This window comes from Mirounga leonina, unplaced genomic scaffold (assembly GCF_011800145.1).
Source record: "Mirounga leonina isolate KUSES-001 unplaced genomic scaffold, KU_Mleo_1.0 Mir_127, whole genome shotgun sequence".
Classification (NCBI taxonomy): Eukaryota; Metazoa; Chordata; class Mammalia; order Carnivora; family Phocidae; genus Mirounga; species Mirounga leonina.
This window is the reverse complement of record NW_023270316.1, coordinates 53,604,454-53,625,244: the sequence shown is the minus strand read 5'-3', so window position 1 is coordinate 53,625,244 and position 20,791 is coordinate 53,604,454. Positions and strand designations below refer to the sequence as shown.

At 41.7% G+C, this 20,791-nt stretch overlaps 1 protein-coding gene across 5 annotated transcripts in view; it reads left to right on the top strand.

The window, feature by feature from the left end:
• ENOX1 (ecto-NOX disulfide-thiol exchanger 1) overlaps positions 1–20,791 on the top strand; it is a 551,749-nt gene that overhangs the window by 365,711 nt on the left and 165,247 nt on the right. For all 5 annotated transcript variants that reach the window (XM_035003320.1, XM_035003319.1, XM_035003323.1 and 2 more), the window contains one exon: positions 20,127–20,300. In XM_035003320.1, the coding sequence (XP_034859211.1) occupies positions 20,127–20,300 (174 nt within the window). The remainder of the gene's footprint in view (positions 1–20,126; positions 20,301–20,791) is intronic.

Sequence of the window (20,791 nt, the reverse complement as noted above, 5' to 3'; positions counted from 1 at the left end):
AATTCAAACATACAGTGACATGTAAAACCCTGCAAGATTTTATGTTGCCTGGGAACCTTTTTCTCTCTTGGATTGAGTTAGGAGTGAGAATTAATCTCACCCTGCCAAATCATCTACAATTTTCACAACCTTTTGAGGTCTGGAGCCATGTTTCATGCCAGATTTTGCTCACTTCATGTATAATCCCCAGTCTGCTTCTTGTTGACTTCTGAGATTATAAAATTGACTGTGTTTGTTTAAATCAGGATCTATTAAGTTTCTCTCTTGTTGGGACACTAAAAAGCTTTACATATGCACAACTCATGTTTTTAAGTTCACATCAGGAAGAATGGCCATGCCCTCCTATAATGCATTCCCTGGCTGAAACCAAGACTTTGGATAGATTCACCTTGACAGGGCTTACGTTGACCTAAAAATCTGTTGTATTTTATAGCTTCAAAAAGTATAATTGACTTTTACCATAAACTGTACATGTTTAAACTGTATAATTTGATAAGGTTTGACATATCTATGCACTCATGAAATGCTTACCACAATCAAAATAATGAGCATATCTATTATACCAAAAAGTTTTCTTATTCTTTTTGTCATCTCTCCCTCCCACCTACTCAACTCCCCAGGCAAATCCTGGATCCTTCTGCCTGTCTCTATAAATTATTTTGCATTTTCCAGCATTTTATATAAATGAAATCATATGGAATATACTCAATATCTGGCCACTTTCACTCAGTATAATTATTCTAAAATCCATCCATGTTGTCAAGTATATTGGCAGCTGAACAAATAGTGAAAGGGATATCCTTGGCCTGTTCCTGATCTTATAAGGAAAATAAAATTAAATATGAGGATACCTGTAGGTTTTAAGTACATCATCTTTATTAGGTTGAGGAAGTTTCCTTCAAATTTTAGCTTTCTAAGAGAATGGATATCAGAATTTTAAAAATGCTTTATCTGTGTCTAGGGAGATGATCATGGGTGTTTTTTTCTTTCTCAGCCTGCCAGTTTGGCAAATTACATTGATTGATTTTTTTTATGTTAAACTAATCTTGCATTCCTGGGATAAACCCTACTTGATCATGATATATTACCCTTTATGGAGATCATGAGATTCAGTTTGCTAAAATTTTGCATGGAAGTTCATGACAGATATTGTCTATAATGTTTTTCTAATGTCTCTGTCTGGTTTTGGTATCAGGGTAATGCTGGTCTCATAAAAGAATTGGGACACATTCCCTCCTCTTCAATGTTCTGGAAGAGTATGTATAATAGAATAACTACTATTTTTTCTCTAATATTTAATTTCTACTAGAGTAAAATTCCCCAGTTAAATCATCTGGGATTGAAGTTTCTTTATGGGAATGATTTTAACACAAATCCCATTTCTTTAATAGGGGCTATATAAGATTATTTTTTCTTTAGTGATCTTTGGTAATTTGTGTCTTTCCAGGACTCTCTTCTATCATCTACATTGTCAAATTTACTGACATAAATGTGTTCCCAGTATTTCTTTATACCTATAATTGGTATAGTACCTATAGTTACGTACCCTCTATCATGCCTACTGTCAGTATTTTTGTCTTCTTCTTCTCCTTCCTAGGGCTGACTGGAGGTTTAGGACTTTTATTGATCTTCACAGATAACTGGCATTTGGGTTCATTGAATTTCTCTATAATTTTTGTTTTATATTTCATTGACTCTTCCTCTTATGTTTACTAGTTCCTTTTCTGTTTATAATAGGCATAATTTGCTCTTCTTTTTCCAGTTTTTTAAGGTGGGAGCAGAGTCAATGATTTGAGAGTCTTTTCTAATACATTCATTTAGTGCCATAAATTTCCCTCTAAGTACTGCTTTAGCCACATCCCTTGAGTTGTCATATGCTGTTTTTATTTTCATCTAGTTAAAAGTACTATCTATTCCTCTTTCAATTTCTTCTTTTCTTACAGGTTATTCAGAAATATATTATTTAGTTTCCAAGTATTTGGTGATTTTTCCAGATGTCCTTCTGTCACTAATATCTAATTTAATCCCACTATGGTCCAAGAATATACTCTGTACTTTTTATGATTTGTCTTTGTGATTTTATTGAGGTTTGCTTCAGGCCCAGAATATGGCCTGTCTTGGTAAATGTACTTTGTACACTTGAAAAGAATGTGTTTTCTGCTATTGCTGGGTGAAGTGTTCCTTAAGTGTTAGTTAGGTCAAAATGGTTGATAGTGTTATTTAAGTTTTCTCTATCCTTATTGATTTTTTTGTTCACTTGTCCTAGCAATTATTGAGAAAGGGTTATTGAAATCTCTGTTAGTGTGGGTTTGTCTATTTTACTTTTCTGTGCTTTCAGTTTATACTTCATATATTTTGACGTATTATTCAGTGCATAAATGCTTGGGGATTGTTGTGTTCCCTTGGTAAAATAAGTCAGTCAGAGAAAGACAGATGCCATATGATTTCACTCATATGTGGAATTTAAGAAACAAAACAAATGAACAAAGGAAAAAAAAGAGAGTGAGCCGAACTAAGAAACAGACTCTTAACTCTAGAGAACAAACAGATGGTTACCAGAGGGGAGGTAGGGGAGGGGATGGGTGAAATAGGGGATGGGGATCTTGATGAGCACTGAGTAATATATAGAATTGTTGAATTACTATATTGTATACTTGAAACTAATATAACACTAATTCCAGTATGTTAACTCTATTGGAATGAAAACTTAAAAAATAAAATAAATAGGTCTCTTATAGGCAGCATGTAGATGGGTCTTTTAAAATCTAATCTAATAAATTTTGCCTTTTAATTAAGATATTACTTACATTTAGTATGATTATATGATTGGGTTAAAATAAGTCTTATTAGCTGATTTTATTTGTCTATTCTGTTCTTTATTCCATCTTTTCTATTTTTATGCCTTATTTTCAATTATCTTGTAGGATTCTGATTTAATCTCTTTTGTTGGTTTTTCCACTTTTTGTATAGTATAAGAACCACAAATAGTATAATTTTATTTCCCCCTCTTGTCCTATGTTATCTGCTGTCATATATTTTATTTCTACATATGTTATAAACCCAAAATACATTTGCTTTTTCTGTCAATTATCTTTTAAGTAAATAACAAAAAGTCTTTTATGTTGAACAACATACTTACTATTCCCACTGTTCTTCATTCCTTTGTGTAGATTAAGATTTACACTTTATATCATTTTTCTCTGCCTAAATGGCTGCCTTTAATATTTCTTATTGTGTGGATCTGCTGGTGATCGATTTTTTCAGTTATTATGTCTGAAGAATTCTTTATGTCATTTGCACTTTTGGACATTGTCACTGGTTAAAGAACTCTAGGTTGACATATTTTTAAATTTCAATTCCTTGTAAGTGTCACTCCGGTGTTTTTTGGCTTACATTGTTTTCAACAAGAAATCTACTCTCATTGTTATCTTTTTTTCCCCTCTGTACATAATACATCTTTTTTCTCTGGATACTTTTAAGAATTTGTCTTTATCACTGGTTTTTACTGGTTTTAAGTAACTTATCATGGATATGTCCTGGTATAGTTCTCTTCAGGTTTCTTGTGCCTTATATTCTTGAGTTTCTTGTATCTGTTTATAGTTTTATCAAATTTGGATGATTCAGCCATTATTTCTTCAAATATTTTTCTGACCCTATCTCCTTTCTTCAGGGAACTTAACTACAAGTATATTAGTCTGCTAATAGTTTTCCTACAGATCTTTTTATGCTCATTTTGGTGTTGTTGTTGTCATTTCTTATCCCTGTGTTTCATTTTGGATAGTTTCTATTGCTGTGTCTACACTATGACTAAATTTTTTATTTAATATCTAATCTGCTGTTAATTGCTTGCAGTATATTTTCATCTCATATAGTGTAGCTCTCATCTCTGGATGTTCAGTTTGAGTGTTCCATGTATCTCTTTAACATGTTCACTCTTTCTTCCACATTCTTGACTATATGGAACACAGTTATGACCATCTCAATATCTTTGTCTACTAATTCTATCATCTGTGTCATTTATGTTTTGTTTGTATTTATTTTTTTTCCTTATTATGGGTCACTTTTTTTTACTGCTACTGTAACTAGTAACTACAAATGTGGTGACTTAAAAACAAATTTATTATCTTACAGCACTGTAGGTTAGAAAGCCTCACTGGTCTCAATCAAGGTGTCCTCAGGGTCGTATTCCTTTCTGGAGGCTCCAGGCTCTGTATTCCTGTTTGCTTCCTGGCCTTTTCTAACTTCTTTTTTTTAAAGATTTATTTATTTATTTTTGAGAGAGAGAGAAAGAGAGAGTGCGCACCCACGGTAGGGGAGACAGGGGGAGAGAATCTTTAAGCAGACTCCCCGCTGAGTGCAGAGCCCAGTGTATTAGATGGGCTCCATCTAATGACCCATGGGATCATGACCTGAGCCAAAACCAAGCATCAGACGTTTAACCAACTGAGCCACCCAGGCCTTTTTTAACCTCTAGAGGCTGCCTGCATCCTGTGGCTTGTGGTCCCCTTCCATCTTCAAAGCCAGCAATGGCTCTCACATTAAATCACTCTGTCTCTCCTGCCTCCCTCCTCCCCTTTTAGGACTCTTGTGATTATATTAGGCTCCCTGGAATAATCCAGGGTAGTCTATCTTTATTTTACGGTCAACTGATTAGCAGCCTTAATGCTATTTTCAGCCTTAATCCCCCTTTGCCACATAATAACATAGTCACAGGTGTAGGAATGACCCTATCACACCTGGTCATTTTTCAGTGGTTGCCAGACATCTTGAATTTCACCTTGTTAGGTGCTGGATATTTTTGCATTCCAAAAAAAAAAAAATTCTTGAGGCTTATTATAGGACAGATTTAAGTTTACTGGAAAGAATTTGAACATTTTGGGGCTTGCTTTTTTGTTATGAGAGACCAGAGCAGCGTTTAGGTCTAATTTTGCCCTACTACTGAGGCAGTACCATTATGAGTATTCTACACAATACCTCATGAATTATGAGACTTTTCTATTCCAGCTGAAGGGGACATGAACTCTTCCTAGCTTTTGTGATATCTCTGCAGTGTTCCTATAATCCCTTTGGGTGGTTCTTCCCCCAGCCTTGCACAGTTCCCTCACATGCATACACTGATTAATTCTCTGAGCTGTGTGCGTGTACATGTGTGCACACATGTGTACACGTGAATGTGTGCGTGCGGTTCTCTCACGTACTTTGCCCTGCACACGCTAGTGACCCTGGCCTTCTCAAACTACCAACTATGTCTTTAATCAGGGAGACTGCCGGGCCCCTCTGGGGTTCTTCCTCCCTGGGCCATAGCCTGGAAACTCTCTTTTGGCAATAATCTTTCCAGGCTGGGCAATCCTATGGCTTGACTTGTTTGTTTCTCTTCTTCTCTCGGGAATCATTCTCTTGCATTGCCTGAGATCCAATATCTGAAAACCATGTTTCATATATTTTATCTAGGTTTTTGGCTGTTTGAGGTGGGAGAGCATATCCTGTGTCTGTTACTCTTTCCTTGCCAGAGGTAGAGGTCAAACATTTGTTATTTGCCACATATTTCATTTTGATAAGGGCAACAGTGATACCCAAATATTTAACAATTGCTAGGACTTGGGCACTGACCAAACAGAACAGATAGATGCCGGCCTTAAACAGCGATATGTCCATACCCATGTTTACCAGCTGAAGGTCCGTTCTGTGTAGTCCTGAGACCTGTAATCCATCCAACTCAGGGATTTGTCACTGACAGTCCTGATGAGACAAAAAGACCTTTGCAATAAGACTCACCTGGATTTGAGTTCGGACTCTGACATTTCTAGCTGACCACGTGACTTAAATTTCCTCCATTCCTTAACCTTCCCTGCACTGTGGTAGTAAAGGTAAAGTGGGGTAATGTATGTAAAGGTGCCTAGCATCCTGCCTGGCACCTAGAATACTCACTAGCAATGAGAACCCTTCCCCTTCCCAAACCTTCCTCCGTGATCCATTTGGATTCCTCAGTGCTTGGCCAACAACAGAGTTTTACTCACAGGGCAGTCTACCCAGGAGAAAGAAAGGACCACACCCCTGAGCTCTACCTGTGGGGGAGGGGAGCCCAAAGACTCCACTGTGAGGCGCCAGGGAAGGGAGAGCGGGTGTAGTGATCATCACAGCGAAAGAAGCCTCTCCGTCGGCCTGGTGTGAAGTGGGTCCATGGGAGCTGGTATCTACAGCCGTGGGAGAGGCCCGTGCCAGGCACGCCAGCCCTGCCCAGGTGTGGAGACGGGTAAGGCAGGGCAACGGGTGCCCAGATTCAGAAGGGTATGGCGGAGCCAGTCTGACCTGCTTCCTCCCAGCTCAGACCTCTGCTCCTTGAGGTGACAGCAATTCAGAGCTGTCCTGCCGTAGTCCCTCGACAAATGGTGGCAGAGGGGGACAGTGTGAGGGACACTTTGTAGGACTAGACTTCTCTGACGTCCTCCTCAAGGATTAGGATTCGCCTCTTACATATATGACTTTCTCTTCATAATCCACTGTGAGTGTGTCGGGCAGGAGCTCTGCACATACTGTCTGCCCTTTCATTCATTTTAGGGTACTTTTCCACAAACTAGGGTATTTTTTTTATTTGTCACTTTCATTTTCTCTGAAAGTTTCTGTCTCTCTGGAAGCACAAAGCTCAGACATTTGTCTTCAACCTTTTTGTGTCCCAGCACCTACCGCACACCTGAGCGTAAGTGCCTGCTGATGACAGACAGTATCTGATGACCATGTCAGAGAGTGCTTTGTCCAAAACATGGAATAAAGATATTGAGCAGAAAAGGCCCCAAGATAAATCCTCCTGATACACACTGGATACATCCTGCCAGTTTATTCAATTTTATTTTATTTAAACTTAGCTCTGTTTGTTCAACAAACACTTTCTGCCCGAAATTATTCACATCTCTCATGCCTCTGTCCCATCACTCTCTGATGGAAGAAAGTTAACTACCTGTGATAAGGTTTTCAAATTCTTTTGACTGACTTTCCAAATGTATTTGAAAAAAAAAAATGTAATGCTCTGTCATTGTTATAGTAAAAAAATAATAATAACACTAATTGACTAAGGGTCTGAATGCCCAAGCTAACATTTCCATTCTGGCGTTTCTGGCATTCAGTGACAAGCAGATCTAGATTAGGGAGGCCTTATACTCTGTCCCTGACAAAATCTGTACCTTGTAACGTCCACACCACGGGCACTTCTGATGTAAATGCAGCCTGAAGAAAGCCTGCCGACCCAGAATGCTCTCAGTATTAAGGAGAGGAGAAAAATATGTAATGATATAGCCGAAGGAAGAGAAATAAAACACCCCGACAGTCCTCTGCCCTCAAAACGTCATCTGATAAATGCAGCAAAAATGACTGCCCTTGGAAGTGTGGCCCCAGTCCCGAGGAACAGCTGCTCTCTGACTTGGCTGTGTATTTACAAAGTGCTCTGTGCTCCGGCTTGAGGACACAGTGGCTCAGCTAGAGAGATACTTTCACTGAGGAGGGCCACTTGGAATTCAGAGCTTGCACAGGCTCTTTTCGGGCTGATGGCACAGGTGCTGAGTATGCGTCCCGAACCTCGCTGCCACTTTCTAATGCAGCTATGTGTCGTGTGTCTGTGTCAGAGCGCACTGTGCACGTTGGGCCCCGGATCCTGACTTAGCTCCGTGCCCCTGCATCTAGCATGTTGCTTAGCAACTTTGTAGAGGATTAGTAACGTGGAACGAGCGAATACCTCAGAGGGACCTAAGGCAGCATGCCACTCAGCTCCTCAGTTTTTTCAGCTATAAAACTTAGTGGATGGGGCGCCTGGGTGGCTCAGATGGTTAAGCGACTGCCTTCGGCTCAGGTCATGATCCCAGGGTCCTGGGATCGAGTCCCACATCGAGCTCCCGGCTCGGCGGGGAGCCTGCTTCTCCCTCTGACCCTCTCCCCTCTCATGCTGTTTCTCGCTCGCTCGCTCTCTAAAAAATAAATAAAATCTTTAAAAAAAAAAAAAAAAAAAAACTTAGTGGATGACCCTAACATGGAGAATGGCATAGTTTTACGGAGACCGTGGGTTCCGTGAGAAGAGCAAGGATATACCACACACACGTACACACTCCCTCTCCTTCTCCCTCTCTTCCTTCCCCTCCCTCCTGCCATGTTTGTATATACTCCAAAGCGCAATAATATACAGAATAATATATTGAATTCTCTTTCTGCACAAAATTAACACTTAGCACCATTGTGGAGCCCTGGAGACCTTTGCAGTAGGAAAAATCCTAACTATAATTTACATCTGTGTATTGATTGATTTCCTCGTTTGTAAATTGCTGGCATACAAATGCCCGTCAAATAATTGGCGTCCGTAATAACAATGCAAAGTGGGCATGGAAGGTTTTAGCCTTACATGGGAGGTGAGGAACCTCAGGTGGATGGGACAAAAGCCCAGATAGGGTGCATCCTGGTTCTTTGCCTGTGTGCCATGTGTGTCTGCAGAGCACAGGCAGGTGGGCTCTCATCACAGCCAGGATGGTGGGGACCACGGTTTGCTTCCCCTCCAGATCCAGTGATGCTGCTGACAGATGTCTCTTATCTCCCCAACCTCCACTTCCTTGCTCACCTGCAAAGCAGGGGGGGGACACCTTGGAGATATGTGATGAAAACTAGCTTATTGAAAGATTGAAAAAGGATTTTGAAAATATAACATTGCATAAAGGTAACAGTTCAAAACTGGATGCCTCTGAGGATGAGAAGAAGATGTAGATCCCTGAACAAAGAACAAAAATATTCTTTGAATTGACAATTGGACGGAAATATATGAATTTTAAATGAAAATCTGGGTAATAGTTTCTGTTTTTAACCTTGAACTCTCCAGGAAAAAAACAATGTTTGGGGTATGTTTTTCATGTGGGAAATGAGTTCTCTTGAGTTTTTCATACCGAGGGGTCAGCCCTGTGGGGGGAGACACTACCACAGTGTTTTGATGAACCACTGAGAAACACTTCTCAAAGTTCACAGTACTCAGCCCAAGAGGCCAAATTTGGTACTTGAAACATTCCACCTTCGTTTACTTCTCTGAAAAATTATCTACTGGAATTACTCAGGGTGTTTGCCAGAAATGACAGGCTATTGGAGAGTAGGACTTGGCCTTGATGCTTTCTAAATTAAAATGCGTATCAACAGGGGCGCCTGGGTGGCTCAGTCATTAAGAGTCTGCCTTCCGCTCAAGTCATGATCCCAGGGTGCTGGGATCGAGCCCTGCATCAGGCTCCCTGCTCAGTGGGGAGTCTGCTTCTCCCTCTCCTACTCCCCTGCTTGTGTTCCCTCTCTCGCTGTGTCTCTCTCTGTCAAAAAAAAATAAGATCTTAAAAAAAATAAAATGCATATCAACATATAAATAACTAAATCTGGTCAGGGTCTCAGATGTAAGAAAGTATTTTTAAAATGTGGTGCTGCTTGACTTTAATTTATTAAAAAGGTGTGTGTTTGTAAAGAAGCTTAATAACATAGACATATTCACTGAAATTAATAGAATAGGATTGCAATGGAAAAGCCAAGTTTAGGGGGAAACAGCTATGCCAAACGTGAGTGAGCCCAATTGGTGAACTGGGTATAAAACCTAATCTTGGCAGAAAAAGCAGAGAGCAAACAGCTCTGAACTCTGTAATTCTCATTTCCAGACACTGAAAAACATCTTGGGCCCTTGGGGATAGAGGGGAGTCTTTTGTTTTTTGTTTTTCTCCTAATACTAACTGTTGGAGAAATTCCTCCTATGACAAAACTATATGGCACTGCTTCATTAGTTATATATAGAAGACCCTCCTGATTTCCACCCAAAGAATTACTTCTTTAAGTCAGAATAGATAATAAAACATTAATTTAGAAGGCAACAGAAAATTGAGATACGCCTTTTTTAAGAAGGAGGGACACTAAGGTAATACTGAATCACGTACGCTGTGTAGCACACAGGTGCGTGCAGGTACACGCACAAATACAACACTCGTGGTTCAAGTGACAGCTAGTACGTACCGAGTACTTCCCCTACCGGGCGCTCTTTTAAGCCCTTTATATATTTTAACTCACTCAGTCCTCACAACAAGCCTATCAATGTAAATATATTTTTAATCCTCTTTTGGCAGATTAAGATCCGAGGTGTAAAGAGGCTGGGACACTGGGCAGGAGAGTGAGCGTGCCCTTGAGTCCAGGACTCAGATGGTCTCTCTCTCTCTCTCTGTCTCTGTTGCTGTCTCTCCCTTGGATGTCTCTTTTCTTTCCATCTTCAACTCTTATTTCTTCCCAGCTGGTTGTCCTTGCCCACACAGTTGAGTGGAAAAATTAAATTAATATTAGATCAGTCTGTGATTTTAAAACAACACACGACCTGAAGTTTCCTTTAGGAGCACTCATGATGTGTTTGCTTCTAAATGAGGCTCTATTTTCTCTCCCAGCCGACAGCTATATGCTGATCTTATTTAAAGAGACCAACTCTGTGTTGCTTCAGCCCCTTTAAGCAGTATGTTTAAATTGAAACTTATATAAATTGTTTAAAATAATATGATGTGCATGTTTTCTTGGAAGCTAAATATTGAATAAGTTTTTCTTTGTTCTTGTTTAAATTTATGAGATGTTCCCTATCTCCCCAATGTCTTTGTAAACTAAAACTAAGGTGGATAAATAAAATCAAAAGGCTAGCCCTTGCATTATTATCTTGGGAAGATGCAGGTTTCAAAGGGAAGATCCCTGTGTAGACATTCACACACTGTGAATACCACTTCTGCAGTCACGACCACTGACTACAGTGGGCTCTCCATCAATCTGACGCCAGGCTGTCAGCCTGACTTCGAAGAAGAACAGCTCTGCGAGTGAGGAGGCATTGAATGCCAGCAAGAAATGTGTTGACATAAATTAGTGTTTCAATATGTACTCAGAGGGTCCCTATCCTTAAAAAGATAGATAGATGGATAGTAGATACCTAAGAATTACAGAGTGCTTCTTATATGCTTGACTGAATATTCAAAAGTATTTTCCAGGATTCCACCAGGTTTTGCCGCTACATTCTGTGCCATAAGGCTGTCAGTGGGTTCAAAGCAGAGAACACCAACAGCCTACTCAGTCCTTTTTGTTCTATCATTATGTAACAGTCCTGCCGGACAAAGTCACATAACATGGTACAGAGAGAAAATTAATCTTCGGCTAATGAGATGGGGATGTGAAAAGAAGTTTGAAAGAAGTAATTTAGAGGCCCCAATTAGGGCCTATTCTCGTGGGTCTCTCGTGGGCACGGCTGGCTGCTCTCAGGTTCAGGGGTGTGAGAAGGGCACAGAGAGGGGAGATACAGAAGCTGCAGCCTCTGGGCATACAGAGTAGTTTTTGCAATCCTCCAGATGAGAGCTAATAAGAACCCACATAGCAGCGGGCACCAACGCAATAACGGAGAGACCTTTTCAAAGCTAGGTCTGTCTGAAAGGTTTTGGATGTGACCGGATGTGGTTGCCTATCGAGCTTTAAAACCAGCAACTGAGGAAGGGGAAGCTTTATTGAAAGAAATAGGCAAGGCCTGAAGTGACTCACTGTCCAGGCGGAGGGCAGAGGGCCTGGGCACTCAGCGGTTTGCTGTGGAGAGCATTCCGACACGAGTAAACACAAGCGTGAGCATACCAGTAGGCCACACAGCAGAGCAAATGACTTAGTATGGCTTCCAACCTGAGCAACTCAGAGAGACCCCCCGTGCAGGGAGAATTTGGCCTTGGCCCTTGGAACTAGAAATCAACAAGAGTTCGGGAGAAGTAAACGTTAGGCGGAGGAGTCTCTATAGATTTGTCTAAGAGGGTCTTTTATTCTGTGGCTGAGTGTGACCTGCAAGGAGAAATCAGAAGCGGTGGGAACTTAAGAAAGAGTTGTCTTAACCATGAGAGATGATGGACTCTGAGAAACAAACTGAGGGTTCTAGAGGGGAGGGGGGTGGGAGGGATGGGTTAGCCTGGTGATGGGTATTAAGGAGGGCACGTACTGCATGGAGCACTGTGTGTTACACGCAAACAATGAATCATGGACCACTACATCCAAAACTAATGATGTAATATATGGTGATTAACATAACATAATAATAAAAAAAAAGAGTTGTCTTGCCATTGTATAGATGTTGGGGGCTAGGGAGGGAAAACTCAAGACAGAAGGAGATCCTAAGAAAAAAGGTTGTGGAAAATCCAATGGAGAATGCAAACTCTTTTATTTAGTTTTAAAACATCAACCGCAAAGTTGCCTGACAGCATCCTGCAGAGACACGACATAGGTATTTTAGTCGAAGGAGGTCATTTGATGCACGTCAACTCCATGATGGGACTGCCAGGAAGACGCATGCAATGAGCTGATGTGACGCTTTCAGTGCAGGCCTGGCACAAAGCAAGCATTCGAGTGTGGCCACTGTTTTTTAGTCATAATGTACCAGGTCAGCCACAAGGACCCTTCAGAATCAAGAAGGGTCAAAAGCACTGCTAATCCTATAGGTCAGATTCTATAGGGCCTATTTCTGGGGCTTCCCCTAGACTGCAGAAAAGGTGGGTTTTAGAGGAAGTCACTTGTGGATGGGCTAAGGGAAGCAGGGTCACTGAGACTGGGCTGGAGAAGATGCAGGTTCTCCTGTGGGCTCTCTTCGTGGAGCTGACCAGAAGCGCTAGGACAGAGAAGCAGGCTTCTGACAATAGCCCAGGAGGGCAGAATAAGGACAATGGGTTTAGTACAGGATATCAGGTCCTGAGGCAACAGAGGAGTAGTAAATTTCTCGCTGTGAAACTGTTAGAAAAGGGAATGGACTGCCTTGGGAAGTAGCGAATAATCTGTCATTAGAAGGCAGGATGGGCAGATGTTGGGGAACTCAAATGCACAGTGGTGAAGCAAGCAGGACGCCTGATCTTAATTGCAGCTCCACTCTTAACAAGCTGTGTCACTTTGGGCAGTCACTTAACCTCTCGAAGCCTCCGTTTTCTCATCGCCCAATCAAGAGTGTCGGACTAGGAAATACTCAAATCTCTTTCAGCTTTGAAACTTCACGATTCGCAGTGAGGTCCAGTGTCCTTTGCTTCCTTGTCAAGGTGAGCCCCTCCACACCTGCCTGGCATGCGCCAGCATGGTTTTTATGCCTCAGCTGTGAGGCCCGCTGTGTCTGAAGAGTGTGTTTCTGCAGGTCCAGAAAACAGAGCAGCTTACTTGGAGTGTGGCGGTTCAGGCCTCTGTACTGAGCACTGGTATCAAATTCAAATCACCCAGACCCCAGTGTGAGGGAACTTCACAGAACCTTTGATGGGCTTTTATTTCCTGCTCACTCCAGTTATATTTGGTTTTCAAGTGCATGCTCCGTGCACAGGTGGCTGGAAAGACCTGGCAGCCTTCTTTCAGCAGTCAATGCTCCTCTGCAGCAATTTTGGTGAGAAGTTTGGAAATTCTCTTCACTTGGTACCGTGTCATAGTTTCAAGCATGGACACAAATCTCCCCACTCAAGTCAACAGTATTTAAAATAGCTGTCGACGGCTGCATTCCCCCGTTCTGCCAGCACTATATCCCCAGTCAAAGGAGACAGAGGGTTTTATTTATTGCATGAGGTCTTTGTTTACACCGTGAGCGCAGCCAGGCTCCAGGAGCTCACCTTGGGTATACATCTTGCGTTTAAATAGAAAACATACCTCACCACCTTTGGATCTCTTTAGAAAGATCACAAAAGCATTGTCAATGTTAACTTTCTTAGATTCTACTTGAAGGCATTCACTTATAAAGTACACTATAATGTTAACTTATAATCTGTGGGGTTGATTTGCTCTTAATAAATATGTAGCCATTTTCAATTTGGGTTTTTTCACAACGGGAAAACGTAAGAGCGATCCTGCCTCCAGGGAACTGGTTTTGAATATTTCTTCTAAGAGAACATTTAGAAATATCTTTTGTATTTATGATTCTAATAAATATATTTTGAGAATACCTTTTTTTTTAAAGATTTATTTGAGAGAGAAGCACAAGAGGGAGAGGGGGTTGAGGGAGAGGAAAAGAGTGAATCTCAAGCAGATTCCATGCTGAGTGTGGAGCCAGATGTGGGGCTTGATCCCGTGACCCTGAGATCATGATCTGAGCCGAAACTAAGCATCAGACACTTAAGTGACTGTGCCACCCAGGTGCCCCAAGAATATCTTCTCTACACACCCATAGAAGTCATCCTTTTTCAAACTCAGGTCAGCTGTCACCCCCTCCAGCATTCCTGTCATGACCCTGTCCCCCTGTATCAGTTTCCAGAACTGCCTTAACAAAGTACCGCAAACCCTGCAACAGCTTAAAACAGAAACGTTATACTCTCAGCTCTGGAGACAAGATGTCAGAAATCAAGGTGTTGACAGCGCTGTCTTCCGTCTGGGACAGAACTAGGGAAGAATCTGTTGCATGATTATCCCTTCGTTTCTGGTTTTTGTTAGCAATTCTTGGTGTTCTTGGCTTGCAGCTACGTAACTGAATCTCTGCTTCCCTTGTCACATGGCCTTCTCTCTGTGCACCTGGGTCTCTTCCCTACTTATGAGGACACCAGTCATATTAGATAGAGTCCACCCTATTGAGTATGACATTGTCTTCTCTTGATTACATCTGCAAAGCCCCTGTTTCTAAATAAAGTTACATCACAGGTACCAGGAGAGTCGTGACTTCAGCCTCTCTGTTCAGAGAGACACGATTCAAACCATCAAACCTGTATCCCAGACCTGTGCCCCCCTTCTCTGTGCTTAGCACCTCCTATTTAAGTGTCTCACAAGAGTTGTCATTCTGTATTGTCATTTTCTGTTCAGGAGTTTTTGCCACCAGACTGTCACTTCATTGAAGGAGGGGCTCATACAATATCTTTACAGGCAAAGTACATAGCGGAACATCCAACACTTAGTAGGCACTCAGCCTAAAGAAATACTTCATCATCATCGTCATGATCCTTTATGTGTCTACAGTATTAATAAAATTTATATAAGGTTATGTAAATATTACACATAAAATACATATTTATTAACATTGCACATAAGTGCTACCATATGTTGTGTATTGACCATGTGCTGAACATTATGTTAAACACTTAAGATTTTTTTTTAAGTCCCACCTAATCCTCACAAGAGTATTACAATTTAAATATGATCATCCCATTTTGCAGATATTATAAATGAGGCTTAGGAAGATTCAGTGTCCTAAGGTTGCACAGCCAGTGTGTGGGAGACCCAGGGCCTGATCACAGGTACATTGGATTGCAGATTTGGGCTCCTAACACGTCAATACCCTGCTTTCACACAGACTGTGCTCTCTGAGGCTCTCATTCTGTGGAGGTGGGAAGTCTGGTGTTCACGCTCACATTTACCTGAAGAAGACATGGAAGCCCAGACAAGTTAAGGGACCAGTCAGCCTTAGTGTCCCTCAGCTGTTGCCCAGATCCTTTTAGCTCGAGTTTACCTTTTTAAAAACTGCTTTCCTTTGTTGATCATGAAATGATTTTTAAGAATATTAGAGAAAAGAAGGACATGGAATGAAAAGAAAAGCATTTACTTTGTGAATTTAACTGACATTGCAGAAGAGTAGAGTTGTCGATTGCAATGAACAGAATGTGCCCACATATCACGACGTAGTTTCTCTGTCCAGTGATGATGGATCATATTCGGAGGGAGTGATTCCTCTGGAGAAAGGAGAGGAGCTTCTACATGTTTCTTAGAGCCCCTCCAGCCTGTCTGTCTGCCCCAGCCCTCGGAAGCTTGGCATCTCCCTGGACTCAAGTTCCCGTCAGGGCCTCAGGTACAAGGAAGGGGCCTTGGGGCCCTGTCTTCTAAGACTCAGCATCCAGCTGGGCTTGACCCAGGTCAGCCTGTGACCCAGGCCCCAGGACTGATAACTGGGGTATCTGCCTCCTTCCATAAACCCTAGGCTTTGGTTCTGGTGTCTGGATCCTGTCTTGCTTCTCCAGGCTGAGTCCCAGCTCAGGTAACCTCCTTGACTGTCGGTTTCTCTCAGCCTCACCCTGTTACATTGCTGCCAAACTTCTCTTCCACCTGGACTGAGTCAGAACCTGGATCAGGGTGGTTCAGGCCCAGTGAACTGCCGATAGAGTCCCCCAGTGAAGCTGGCCTCCCCGCTCTTGTGTTTTGTCTGCTGCAAGCATCTCCGCCCAGGACTAGACCTACTGCTAACCTTTGGCCTGATTACTGCCTCTTCTCTCTTATTATTCTCTAGGAACACGGTGCCCTGCCTTCTGGACCTCACTTGTTCCTGGCACTGACAGCGTACCTCTGTCCCCCAAGCTTCAGCCCAGCCCAGCATCCACACCCACGCCTAAGCTAGTTAGGCCCGGCCTTGACCGAGACAGACCTCTGTTGCCTTTCTTCCAAGTGGGGTCAAGTTTTCATTTCCAATAATTAGACTTCAGTGAGGCATTGATGGGAAAGGGCAGAAAGGGGGCCAGCCACTGCTTGAGGCAGTGGACCAATGGAGGAGGAGGGGTGGGGTGCAGCATAGCTGGCAGGGGGCCTCTGCCCAGCAGAGAGCACATCCGACCTTCGCTGGCTGCCATCCCGGTGAGAATAAAGTCAGAATGCACTAACTTGAATGGCAAGGTCCCTTCTCCTCTAATCTGACTCCCAGGGCCCCTCAGGACACTGGTCACAGTGTCTTATGCTCACCATGCTGTAGCATGGACATTGATTGGAGTCCCCCAGGCCTATCAGGCTGTCCCCGGTCCCTGGCCCGTCTCTTTCTGGGCCACGCAGTGAGCCTCAGTTTACACTTCTCAACTCTTCTGCTCAGTTTGGTGCTCATCCTTCATGTTCTCCTTAAACACAGTGATTTCCCCAAGTGGGGACCATATTACAGTTCCTGACCCCATATTGCGGCAATAGTATGTGCCCAGGAAATGCCGAATGAATGAACGAAAGAAACCGTCATGCCTCTTAACGTCCTGAACACGAAACCCTAACCTGCTCTCTGCACCCGGCTCATCTAACTGATAAAACACCTGACTACATATGAATCAGGAAGCAGGTTTTTTGTTTCTGGTTGTGTCTTGTCCAGTTGGGAAAAGACAATGAGAAAGAAATACTTGCTGAGCTTTGGCCTTGATGCCTCTGTCCTCGCGGTCTGCGACACAGGGGGAAAGCTGAACAGGGCTGCAGTCTTGGAAATAAATAACACTTCCTCTTGTTTAAGTACAATTTCTCAAAGAAAAGTTCTACTTTGTACTTAATTGGATTCTTTCTTGCTGCAATTTAAGCCTTCTTTCTCCTTTCCCTGAGTGGAATTATAACTCATTATCTCTGAAGTTCACAGGGGCAGCTTTTCTAAAAGCAAGACAAGGAACTGACTCTTCGAGCTTGCATTCTCCCCTCACCTTTGTCTTCCTGTGCATGTGTCTTTCTCAGACTCCCAAAAAGTGTGCATTTGCTTTAATGAGTTAGTACATAATAGGTTCCTGTGCTATTTGAGAAAACAATTTCCATCTGTTCATATATTGTTAAAAAGTAATGGGTTCTTATTTTTAAAATAAAAGTCTAATCCTTCCCTAGTTCCTCTTCTCAAATACTGAATCTCAGATCCTTTGAGGTCCAACATAATTTAAGTGTTAATTCCTTTCTAAGCTCTTTTCAAGCTACTTCACTCACCATGCAGATTTCATTAAACCTCAGAGTCTCTTCATATTGATGTCTTGGAAAAGGCAAAGTAACTCTTGCTCTATATTAAAATATTTTGCTCAAGAGTTGTGTGTTTTGTCCCCATTTCTAAAGATGTATTTATTTATTTGGCCTTCAGAAAGGAAACAGAAGTCTGTTACAACTAAAAGAGAATGCAAGCGCTGGGCTTCTCATCTCATTTGTGGGCAACATCTGGTTATTGTAATTCACAGGGTTCACTGTCCTGAGCAGTTTCAGCCTTAAATCACCCTGTGTTGGCAAACAACAGTGAGGGCCAGGCCAGGAAAGAAACAGACGAATCTTACGCACGGAATGAGATTAAATAAAGGCATACGCATGCCAATATTTCAATTTCTAATATATTCACCTTGAAAGCCAATCTGTTGTTTCAGTGATGATGACACTGAAAGCTATTCTGTTCTGGAGCTTCCCCCTTTTAGACTTGGCGTCTGGATCAGAAGGATATGTACTGATTTTATTTTAAGAGCAGAGTAAATTTTTAGTAGTGACATATATCAGGTGAATGATCAAGTCGGGTCATTCTACATGAGACTTTAAGGTAGTCAAAAGAGCCATGTTTACATTTGGAGCCAGAGACCGAGGCCCTGGGGTGGACACTGCCATTTGCTTTGTGATGTTGGGGATTCTACTCAACTGCTTTATGCCTCAGTTTCTTTATCTGTAAAATGAGAATAAAACCTGTGAAACTTTATGAGGATTTTAAATGAATAACCAAAGTGTGAGTCTTGTCCCTGTCACTTCCCAGCTTTTATGTCTTTTCTGTATCACTTGTTTTGAGCAATGTCAGCACAGAATCCTGGAATACTGTGCCCCAAGAGATTATGCAGCCTAACAGTCCCATGTTACAGATGAAGAAACTGAGAACCATAATTACAGAGGAAGTACCTAGAATGTCAAGGTGACTCCTTTGAATGAGAATGCATATTTGGCATTTATATTTACATGGTTTTTTTTTTTTAACAAAACCAATATTGAAAAAAAAAAACCACCTCATTTTATTGAAGTCATGCTGGTACACTCTCAAGTTAGATGGATTTCCTAAGAAATGGGACAGCAGTCCTCTTGGGCTTATAGATCAGGATCACCCTGCTTATTCTGTTCAACCCAGAGGAAGAGCAGAAATATCCAGGGTATAGAGGAAAGCTATCATAAGCCTTTTCCCAGAAAGGAAAAGTTTTTGCCGGTGCTTCATATGCTCTGGAGTGTCTTCATAAACAAAGGGTATCCCTGTCACTTCATCGGCCTCTGGGCTTCTCCCACCTTTCAGCACAGGTAAGCAGAGTGAGGAGGGTGAGGCAGAGGCTGTCCGTGAGAGCCACAGATCAGAGGGGCCGGGAGGGAGGAATGGGAATGATCTAGGAGGAGGAGGGAGGAAAGATAGGAGACTAAGAAAAGAAAAGGAAGTTCATTGCAGAGGGTCACCATGGCTACTCCTGGTGGTATCTATGCCGTTCTACCTGAACATCATCCCACCAGCAGTGAGAATGTCTGCTTTCTGCAAACAGAAGCACTCTCTGGAGAGGGGTCCCTTCCCAGCTACTCTTAGACACGCAGTACAGTATTCTAACAGTCCCTGCTTGTAAATAAATCTAACTTACTTAGGAAAAGTAAATCCTGCATATCACCATTGAAATTACTTGTTTCATTACCACACTAAAAAAACAATTCATTGCTTATATTGGAAAACCCATTCTTTTGGCCCCCTTTCATTTTTTTATACAGAGCGTAAATTTTTTTTTTTTTAATGGGCATAAAGATTTCAGGAGGGTTGGTCAATTATTTGTTGATTGAATTATAGGAAGAAAGTGTGATTATCCAATGGAATGCAGAAATGTATACGGCTAATTGTGTGCCTGCATGTACTTAACCCAACCATAGTAATCATTCTTTGTTTTTTGTTTCCTGGGGGAAATAGGTTAGGTTGGACCTGAATGCATCATTATAAAGTATGCACATATAAATTGAACTTTTCCAAATCTAGGTCGCTTGGATAAGAAGGCTCTTTTGATAAAACCAGATTGACAATTAGATTCACAGGGCACTTCAATGTTAAATGATATTCTTCCCACATTCTGGGTCATAAGGCAGCGAGCGTAAACAATACACCGATGTTAAGAAACAGAATCACATTGGAACAATAGCAAAGCTTCATGGTGCATGGTTTTCCACTTTAATATGCTGTGTTCTGTTCTGCCATGTTAATGTTTTAAGTGATATAATTTCCTTTTCATGTAGTTTTAAGTTCATCTTTTATTTTCTCTTTATCTTTCTGGAATAGCTTTCTATGATGCTACATCTTATGCCGGGAGAAATTCCTAACCAAAAAAAAAAAAAAAAAAATAGAAAGCGTAAAGTCAAATAATCTTTGCAGGAAAACAGCAAAAATAACAATGAAAATTGATTTAAGATCCTCCAGCCAAAACGTTATCTTGTGTACTTTACAGACTCAATCTGTGTCCCAGGCTTTGATCCAGGCCTCAACATGATGACTGGGATCACCCCCATTAACCCAATGATACCAGGCCTGGGGCTTGTACCACCCCCACCGCCAACAGAAGTGGCTGTCGTCAAAGAAATAATCCACTGCAAAAGTTGTACTCTTTTCCCTCAAAATCCAAGTAAGTGATACCTGTGAGAACTACCTGCTCCTCAATTTAAATTTCTTTCTTTTCTTTCTTTTTTTTTTAATGTAGCATTGCATGCACTTTCAGATGTGACTCAGAATTCTTCCACATGGATGCACAAAGTGGGGATCCATTTGACATGATGCTTTTGTCTCTAGATTAGCACAGATGTATGGGGCTGTGTCCATGTGTTCTATCCAGGAGCTGAATTGACACGGTGAAGCCAGCTTATGTGATGTGGGGATACATACCCAGCATTAAGAATCTTTTTGCATGCAACGAAGTCTAGTAGTTGCTGCAGAACATAGTGTGAAATATGTGAGCATTTCCATCCACCTTCACAAATGTGGGAGAAAAACTCTGAAATGTGCTTTGCTAGATGGAAAATTGAATTAATTTGGCAGTTAGCAATTTTGGGGGGAGCCCGCATCTCAGAGTTTCTGGCCCAAATGGCATTTGCTTGAAGGAAACATACATTTGATGAA